Source organism: Chironomus tepperi, unplaced genomic scaffold (genome assembly GCF_022539635.2).
Source record: "Chironomus tepperi strain 1889 unplaced genomic scaffold, CSIRO-AGI_Ctep_v1 contig_177, whole genome shotgun sequence".
In the NCBI taxonomy this organism is placed as follows: domain Eukaryota; kingdom Metazoa; phylum Arthropoda; class Insecta; order Diptera; family Chironomidae; genus Chironomus; species Chironomus tepperi.
In genome coordinates this window covers 716,916-726,332 of record NW_027226299.1, presented here as the reverse complement: position 1 = coordinate 726,332, position 9,417 = coordinate 716,916, and the positions used below count along the sequence as shown (strand labels likewise).

The 9,417-nt window shown below is 31.2% G+C and overlaps 3 protein-coding genes across 3 annotated transcripts in view; 1 reads left to right on the top strand and 2 right to left on the bottom strand.

Moving 5' to 3' along the window:
* Positions 1 to 1,097: 1,097 nt before the first annotated feature.
* Positions 1,098 to 3,411, bottom strand: Rexo5 (RNA exonuclease 5). Its single transcript, XM_070638895.1, has 3 exons — positions 3,139 to 3,411; positions 2,107 to 3,078; positions 1,098 to 1,994 (listed from the first exon to the last, which is right to left on the bottom strand). Exons 1-3 carry the CDS (start codon positions 3,277 to 3,279, stop codon positions 1,161 to 1,163), a joined length of 1,947 nt encoding a protein of 648 aa, XP_070494996.1. The 5' UTR covers positions 3,280 to 3,411; the 3' UTR covers positions 1,098 to 1,160.
* A 54-nt stretch (positions 3,412 to 3,465) lies between these two features.
* On the bottom strand, positions 3,466 to 6,649 carry LOC139089399 (NF-X1-type zinc finger protein NFXL1). The gene is made up of 4 exons (XM_070638935.1): positions 6,634 to 6,649; positions 4,916 to 6,277; positions 3,995 to 4,788; positions 3,466 to 3,938 (listed from the first exon to the last, which is right to left on the bottom strand). The coding sequence occupies exons 2-4, from the start codon at positions 6,255 to 6,257 to the stop codon at positions 3,516 to 3,518; spliced, it is 2,559 nt and encodes an 852-aa protein (XP_070495036.1). The 5' UTR covers positions 6,258 to 6,277; positions 6,634 to 6,649; the 3' UTR covers positions 3,466 to 3,515.
* Positions 6,613 to 9,417, top strand: part of LOC139089400 (6-phosphofructo-2-kinase/fructose-2,6-bisphosphatase-like) — a 38,627-nt gene continuing 35,822 nt past the window's right edge. Inside the window, exon 1 of the mRNA XM_070638937.1 lies at positions 6,613 to 6,970. Within this exon, the coding sequence (XP_070495038.1) occupies positions 6,892 to 6,970 (79 nt within the window). The 5' untranslated portion in view covers positions 6,613 to 6,891. The remainder of the gene's footprint in view (positions 6,971 to 9,417) is intronic.

Below are 9,417 nucleotides of genomic sequence, written 5' to 3'. Positions count from 1 at the left end.
GATTATATAAAAAAAAGAAAAAAAAATTTAATGAATTGTATGTGAAAGAGGAGCTACATATATTAATAATAATATTAATATTACATGATATTTACAAAATATTTCTTGAATTTGTTGTTCTACATTTAAACACTTACATAACTAATAATGATGATGATTTTAGATGATAATTGAGTAATAACCAATATGAATAATAATATTAATAATAATAAATATATATATCATTCACTACATACATTTGATGCGAGTAAAGTAAATGAAAACTTATTAGAAAACTTTTTTGGTAGGATATAGGAAATTTTAATGCATAAAAAAAAGATATTGAAAAAAAAACAAATTAAAAAAAGTAAATGACTAATATAGAATAACTGGTAGATTAAAAATAAAATTAGTAAAAAATACAAAAAAAAAAACATGAAATCATGAGAAATGATTGAGTAATATCAAATAACATAATGCGTTGTTATATTCAAATGAAAAAAAAAAAGAAGTAGAAATGAGATAATAAATGTAAAATGTAATTTTGAAAATGCAAATTGACGTCTTTTTATTTCCACTTTTCAGCACATTCAAGTGCAAGGTTTGCTTGCTCTTGTTTCCTGAACTTAATGTCCTTCAATTCTCAAGCATTGAACTTGACTAATGAATTGTTATAGCTGACATTGGCATGAATGGAGACATTTAATCACTTTAATTCAAAATGTGCTGATTCTAGGACTGCATACTTCTCGTATTTTAAGTTACTAAATTACAATCAATTGTGGTTCATGGACAGTCTTAGTTGCAAATATATCCAGAAGATTCAGCACTTCTAAACTGATTCTTAAATTGTTTTGTTTTGCACCAACTAGTCACTCATCTAAGCAATAACATCTATTGATGCATTAAATCGATTAATTAAGTAGAATTACTAATTCGTCGCGGAATAATGATTTTGTTTACAGTTAATAAAATCTAGATTACAATGTAGTCTCACATGAACATATCCGGAAGCACTTGTATTCATTCAACAACGTAGCTTCCCAAAGTCCATAAAATTTTCACATTGATTAGTTCCAGATTGCCATCTGAAATTCATAAAATGAATAACAAGTAAATTTTGAATGGATTTTTTTATTTTATTTAATTTTCAGGGTTTTTATATTAAACAAATTGAAGTGTTATTTCTTGATCTGAATCATAGATAGACCGTTCGAGTTATTTTCCCGACCTCCAAAAAGCACAACAAATAGTCCACTGCTTGCGACAGTCGAATGCATATTTGCAATGTATTTATCGATTTTTGGTATTAGATTAACAATTTTTTCGTCATCATTCGCGTCGTCCACACAGGCACCACCATTCTCATTCATTAAATCCTCGAAAACGTTGAAGTGGCAGATATTAAAATCATGATCTACTGCAATTTCTTCGGCCTTTTTAAGCACCTTTTTTACTGACGATTCTTTGTGATGTCTAATTCCATGATCGTAATCTATTAACTCGACTGATAAAGAATTAAATTCATTCTTTGAATAGAACTTTTTCAAATCAACATCACATTTTTGTGTCGTAATTATCGCTGATGTCTTTTGTCGCTTAATTGCATGACTGAAAAGCGGTGTTTTTACATTTATTGTAGAATTGATATCATCACTTTTGGCAATTCCTGATTCTACAATCTTTTTACTCTCATAGAGGCTCTTTTTTGTTTGTAATGCAAGGTCGCCAAAATAAATATCTTTTGATAATTTCAGTTTTGTCAATTTCAAACATGCCGTTGAATCTTCAACACTGGAGTGACCAGCTTTGTCAACTTGAATATCTTCTTGAAGGAAATGTTTTGCAAGCAATTGTAGTTTTGATTTTCGATTTCTATCACCAGACATATTGAAGATTACACTAGTGTCAACAACGTATGGATGCATCAGCTTCATCGCATTCAAATCACAATTTAATGATTGACCAACAAGGATTGCATCAGATGGAAGTAATGCTGAAACTTCTTCTTGAACCTTCAATGAAAAATAACGGTTTAAAAATAACGTCCAAAAAATATTTGAAAAGTAAGAGTCAAAATTATAGCAAACATGGTCTAAAATTATAGCAAACAATTTTCATGCTAACCTCCTTTAATGTTTTCGTGACATTATCCATCATTTCCTTTGTGATACCTGACCATTGAGTTAAATAATTTGTAATTCTGTTGTCTGGCTTAACAAGTGTTTCGTAAATGCTCTTGTAATTCTCATCGACAATTGACACACGCGCAAGTTCATTTTCAGCTTTGACAGTCCGACACATTTCACAATCGAGACCAAACATTGGAGAATCAACAGACACTGGCTTGTAATGATTCTTTGTGTATCGATATTCTTTATACTTTTCTTCATATTCTCCTTTTATTGGCATTGGATATCCTTCAATCATCATTTGTAGTGGAGAAAGAAGAAGCCTTGTCCTTGGAAATGTTTCACCTTCTCTAATTTGCATTTTGTCTGTGTCTTCATCGCTATCAATTGGAAATAAACTTTTTGCAAACATGTCATTGGGATTTTTATTGAGCTTCATTGCTGCTTCTAAACTACCAAACTTCTTTATTAACATTTCTTTGTGTGATTGAGTCAGTGGAACGTACGAAAGTTCTTCAATAAGTTTGCATTTGTGACTTTTGGGAAGAATGACTTCCAGTTGGTCTTGGAAAATTCCTTTTGTTCTCACAAATAAACTTTCATTTGCTATAAAATTGTATGATGTTAATCCTTCAATAACAAGAATGACTGTATGTGTGATTTTATTCGGTTTTTCAAGAACACACCATCTATCAGGTTTGAATGGCGAGCTACTGCCTAAAAGTGCAGTCATCAGAAGATATTGAATATCTTCAAACATTAATGGCTGTCGAGTTTTTGTGCTATTTAATAACCTTGCCTTGTCACCAAAGAATTTTAGACGGAATTTTGGCGCATTATTTAAGGCATTTTTACGATATTGCAATTCATTCTTCAGTATTTTGTACTGTTCGTCAGAAATTGATGTATCTATGTTATTCACCATCTCGTCAGTTTGTTTGATTTTTTTGCACAATGGCTCCTCGTTCTAAAATGACAATGGAATTTAGTAAATTATAATTAATTAATGATTAATGATTAATCTTACCGTATCTTTTTCTTTAACTTCAATAATTTCATTTTTCAATGATTCCTTTTCCGGTTTTTTATCCTTTTCATTAATTTTAATCATATTTACTAAAGCAGCTGTTTTGCGCTTTTTATTCTCCATTCTTTTGACCTTATTCATTTTTTCTAATATAAGAAAAACTTTTTAAACCTATATATAATATTAGATTTTATCTTTAGTCTGTAAATCTTAGTAAAATTAAATTATTTCTTCTTCAAATAAAAACTCGTGTGAAAATTTTTGTCTACAATAACAAAGTGGTAGAACTAATTTAGTAGAACTCTTTTTGGTATTTTAAATTTTTGGAAAAAAGCCGTTATATATTGATTTATTTAATTTAACTACATCAGTCACAATTAGTTATTGAAAAATATAAAATAAAGAACAACTGATATCACGAGGAAAATTCCAGATGCTATTGCGATTTTTAATTTCATATCGCTTTTCTTTTCCTCAACATATCGTTGCTTCCTTTCTTTGTATTTCTTAGGTCCAAATTTCTTCTCATACTCTTCCAGTTCCTTTCTATTCTTTTCTTCTTCCAACTGCTTCTGTTTTAGTATTTTTCTTTGGTTTTCTTCCTCAATTTGCTTCCGTTTTTCCTCACATTCATCATTACATTCAAGGATTGTAATATTTTCCGCTCGTACTTTATCACATGTCAAGTCAGCTTTACGAGTTTTGCATGAACACATTAATTTCACCTTTTTCCGACAATTTTCAGCACCTTTACAAATTCCTGGATGACAAATATTCGTGCATTGATGACCACAGGCATACTATTAAAATTGAAAGAATTATTATTGAGGAAATTAAGGCTTAATTAATGACTTACTGTTTTCATGCATTTAGCGCCACAACAAAGATATTTTTCCAACAAAGCTTGTCGAGTCTCCTCATCAATATCACGCTTATTCACGTCACAGCATCGATAATATGCATCTGACAAACCACAAAAGCATTTTGCCTTTATTTGCACGATGCACTTCTTACACGGCTTCTCTGGAACATGACATGACCGAGTGCATGGATGCGAACAATATTTAGGACGTTCCTTCACACAAGGAAGTTCACAATCCTCACAATTTTCATCTTGTAAATCACTATTAAGATCAGTAACTTCATGACAATCTTTTTGGCATGTATGATTGCCGCAAGGAAGTTTCCGATTGCATTTTCGTCCACATGACGTGACTCTTGCCTCATAACAATTCATTTGAATCACTTCATGTCCACCTAAACAATTAACTGGAACTTTTGTTTTGCATGACGAATGTGGTAACTTCCTATACTCAATTCTTTCCTCTGGAACGTCCCAAGGACCTGCTGGAACAAAGTTCTTGTCCTTAATCACAGTTCTCACATAGTCATGACAAGTATCTAAACATTTATGTCCACACTTGAGAGGCTCATCACATATTTGCCTGCAAATTGGACAATCTCCAATATGACAATAATGAGGCTTGGACTCATGATGACATTTGGATGGAACTTTGCATGTCTCCTTACAATTTGGATTCTTGTATTTATTTGCCTTTCCACATCGAACAGACACTGATGTAGCACCACATCTGCATGTCACTTTCTGTCTTTCATTGCATGGATAGCAATTTCCCGAATGACAAAGTGCTATAAATCGTAATGAAAGATCAACAAAGAGATGTAAATTGTATTGTTAATGATGTGAATAAATTGATTGCTATTGTGATTATAATTGGGAATGCGGATAGACTATTTTTAACAAAAGTATGCTTACCGTCACATTTGTGTCGTCCACAAGCTAGGACTTTGCCACACACTATAGAACATGGTGCACATTCAACACAGCATTTAGATTTACAGGAATGCTTCTTACATGACTTTTGACTATTGCACTTTGTCTCACAAAGTAGCTCCTTAGAGCATGGATATAATTTAGTGATCACACCGCACCTGCATTTCTTCTCAACTTGTTCCTTACACGTGTCGCAATCTCCTTTATGACATCTTGATAGACAAATGTGTCCACAAGGCAGTTGCTTCAGGCATGTATCACCGCATGAATCCAATGAAGATTCATCACATTTTGATACTGTCACCTTTTGTTTCCCACAGAAACAACTTCGTTCAAGGCCATATTTGCAATCTCCACAGTCATTGCCATGACATTTCTTGTCACAAACATGAATACCGCAACTTAACGGCTTGTTGCATACTTTGTCACAACTCCATGATAATTGTTCGCATTTAATCTCTTTTGATTTATTTCCGCAATGGCATTTTTTGACACTTTTCTCTTTACAAGGTGGACATTCATTAGGTCCATGACAGACTCCTGAACATTTATGGACACCACATGAGAGGAGCTTTGAGCATTTTTGTGAACAATTCCATGATTTTTGTGAGCATCTAATTGTCTTGATTGGTGATTTCCCGCATTTACAGCTAGTTTGAATTGTTTGTGGACAACTTGGACATTTGCCGGGATGACAAAGAATCGTGCATTTGTGACCACATAAAGTTTCTAGTGGTTTCTGACACATCATACCACAACTGTGAGGAACAAGCCAATCTTGATAATCAGGATTGATTTCCTTACCACAATAACATGAATATTCTCGCGGGATTTCATTATCAAGGTATTCATGACGACATGCTGGACAATCCCAAAATAATTTCAATTCCTTTTTACGGATGTAATTTCCTTGATTGTCATAGTAACCATTCGGCTGATTGTCATGCCAAAGTTTTTTCAAGTTCATCGAGTCATTGGCCCATTTTTGTATGCAGAGTAAGTGGAACGAGAGATAGCAAGTACCGCAATTCCAAATTCGGTCTTTTGCTTTCACACTTCTAATGCAAATCAGACAGTCCAGATTCTCACCATCAAAATATTGCTGTATTCTCGCCACGTCATTTTCATTGCCCTGATAATTTTTGAACAGGCTTGCGATTTTTTCCTTTCCAACTCTTGACGAATCTTCGTCATCAGAGCTATCGATTTGCATTACTCTATCTTTTAATAATTCCATATTTTTCTTTTGAATCTCTTCGAAATTTGCATGTTGCTTCTTGTTGCCCTTTTGTGCTTTAATTCCTTTATCCTTAGTGCTTGGCATTTTTAATTTTATGTCAAAAACTATTAAAAACCTTTAACTTTTGTAAAAATTATCAAATGATGTGGAGTATAAATTAAGTTCTACATATAATAATAAATAAAGGTAGATCAAATAATATCAGATCTACTAGATCTACCTTTAAATTTTCCTCATATTCGTTATTATCAAAAATCAACTTGGAAAATAGTTTTTATTCAATTGGAAGCTTTCGTCGCTGCTACATCTTTCATAAAAAATCAACTCGTACATTTATTGATTATTGTGTATGTTTTGATTATAGTTTTTTTTTACAATAATATTTTTTATTATTCAAAAGCTTTCAATTAAGTTAAAAAAAAGTTTTAAAAACCAGTAATTAAAAATTAATCAAAGTTACCCTTGAAAATTATTTAGCAAGCTATTTAAAAATTATAGAAAACAACAAAAAATAGTAAAAGTAGAAATTAATAAAGGAAGTCGAATGAATAGTTAGAAGTGAATTCTAATCCTATTAGTTTGTGTCACAGACCTAATATTAATTTACGAGAGTGAATGAATATAAATATAAATAAACTGTGCAAAGTTCACATTCACATAATCAAATCCAGCAATCATATATAGATTTTCCTTACAAAAGAGCTGATAATCAAGTGAAATGGCACCGATAGCATCAAAAATGCCAGGCAATGACTATGAAAGTTGTTCATCTCACAATGGAAATTCGGGTGATCACAGTAAGTAACACAATCATGTCATTCAAAACTACATTAACCTTTGTATTGGACATGTGCCAATTTTATTAATATTTTCAAAAACAAATAATTAAATAAATTGCCCGCGTAAATTTTTTAATAGTCAATACACGTTCTAGAGTAAGCACATAAAAATGTTCTGGGTGTTGAAAATGTGTAGCTATATATAGAATCTGGGGATTTAAGGGATGCAATTTGCATTCATGCAAATTAATCTGTTCCAGACTTGGCATAAACAAATATGAACGTAAAATACAAGTAAACAAGATACAGGATCTAGTCAGGATCAGAAGACGTACACAATTTTATTGTTCATTATTCTTCGCATTTTGTAATCCGAATCAAATCAGCTGAAAAGTGCATGCAATAATCAGGTCATAGTTTACTAACAAAACTTCCAAAGCGCATGTCGATTGCATTCACTGCAACTCCAATTTCGAATTCCCGCGAAATATAATGCATATTGATGTAATGTGAACTATTAAATATGACCCAAATTCAGGGAATTTTTGTTTCTATTTTAATAATATTGTGTAATAGTACCTAAACCCTTAAACTGAGGCTTAATTATTAAATAAATAGTCGTTGTAATTTAATCATTAGGGAAAACCTCGAATGTCGTTATGACATTTATATTAAAATTAATATTTTGAATTGCATCATGTCACTTAATGTAAATCATGCTGAAAATGAGAATTTTCGCGTTATTTTTGTAGATGTAAAATTAGGTATGTCAACTATGATGTGTAGACTAGAATAGAAATCGTCGCTACAAGTGTGATTAGATGAATAAATTCCATTTTACCCACGTAGGTTAATGACCTTCGAAATTAGTCAAATTTGCGCCTGGAACCACAAATTAGATTTGGTTTGCAAATTATATTAATTTAACGGTTTTTTAAAAATTTAAATTTTTAACGGCTTTTTGAAATTTAAAATCATTGACTTCAATCATTAAATTAAAAATTCAATGATGACATCAGTCAGTAATTAGTATCAAAAACCTTGAACCTTTTTAAGAACATCCCCGACATAGCAACAGCCAAAATCTCCACCGAAAATAGCTAGCCAGCCAAAATGAACATCAAAGCATATTGTTTTAAAAATAAAATCCCTTAAAAAATTTCATGTTCATGTAAAGATAGCTGATGAAAAGTATTTTAGGTCTAACACGTATCTATTCGGAGAGATTCATTTCCGTATGATATGTAAGCACGTGGCGTACAAGCATGCTTAGACTTTGAACTTTTTCTCGCATTTTTAAAATATTCATAAACAATTGACATGATTGCGGCTTTAGTAGACATATATTATCGGCAGCTTCTTCTTGCTTTCTTTAAATAAATTGCCGTTTTTGTCAGCTCTTTAAATCTTTTTCAATGTCGGCGAACAGGATTGAGTAAAAAACATTTCATATAGTATCGAACGATTTAAGATCCCCGCCTATAAAAACAAAATTATTTTCGTATTTATTAAGTCGTTATCAGCAGCAATTAGCTGGCGAATTGATAGACTAACGTGACTCAAAAATCTCATATGATTTCACCTAATCACCAAGTGAAAGAATTTTTAATTAATTCTTTGTTTTTAAAATTGAGCATTTCAAGTCATGACGTATGCTTACGAGAGTCGAGACGATAAGAGAGTGTCCATGAAACTCTCCAAATAGTCAAATATATTTCCTATAAAAAGCTTAATTATATTGTGTTTTCATTAACAATAGGTTTTATCGGACTACTGTTTACCTCCATTATCAAATTATTTGATTACATGATAAAAATCTATATTTACTTAACGCCTTATTAAAAAAACATTTCTCTCACGTATGCATGCTTACGAAAAGGAGCTATTTACACTTTTTATTAAAACCTGTGACACTGAAAAGATTGTAAATAACTTAACTTTTTATGGAATTCAAGCACTTATATTGCAATTTTGCAATGAATTTTCTTGTTCTTTATTGAATTAATAAACTGTTGACTAAATGGGTGAGGTTATGTTGATGAAAATTGAGCTTTACATTCTTATTTTTACAAACAAATTGACAGATCAAATCTTAACGGTTTTCTAAATTTTAAATTTTCTGAACTGAACTGAATTGAAATTGAATTACTGAACGAACAAAGAATCATGTTTTGCATCAAATGCGGCTCAATTCGCATTGTTTACTAGTTGTAGAACGAAAATAGTAATGCATGACTTATTTATAAACTGTGAATCGAAACAATGACGTTTTAATTAATGAATAATTTCAAATTGAATGTCATCAAATGAGTCAAAATAAAATTTTCTTTAAAATTTAAATTTAGAAAATTCGTTGAAAAAAAAAGAATAATTTTCATAGGTACCAAGAAATTTTCAATATCATGCGAATGAGCTCAGCTATAAATTTCTGCTGATTTCTCAATATTATTTATTTTTATTTATAG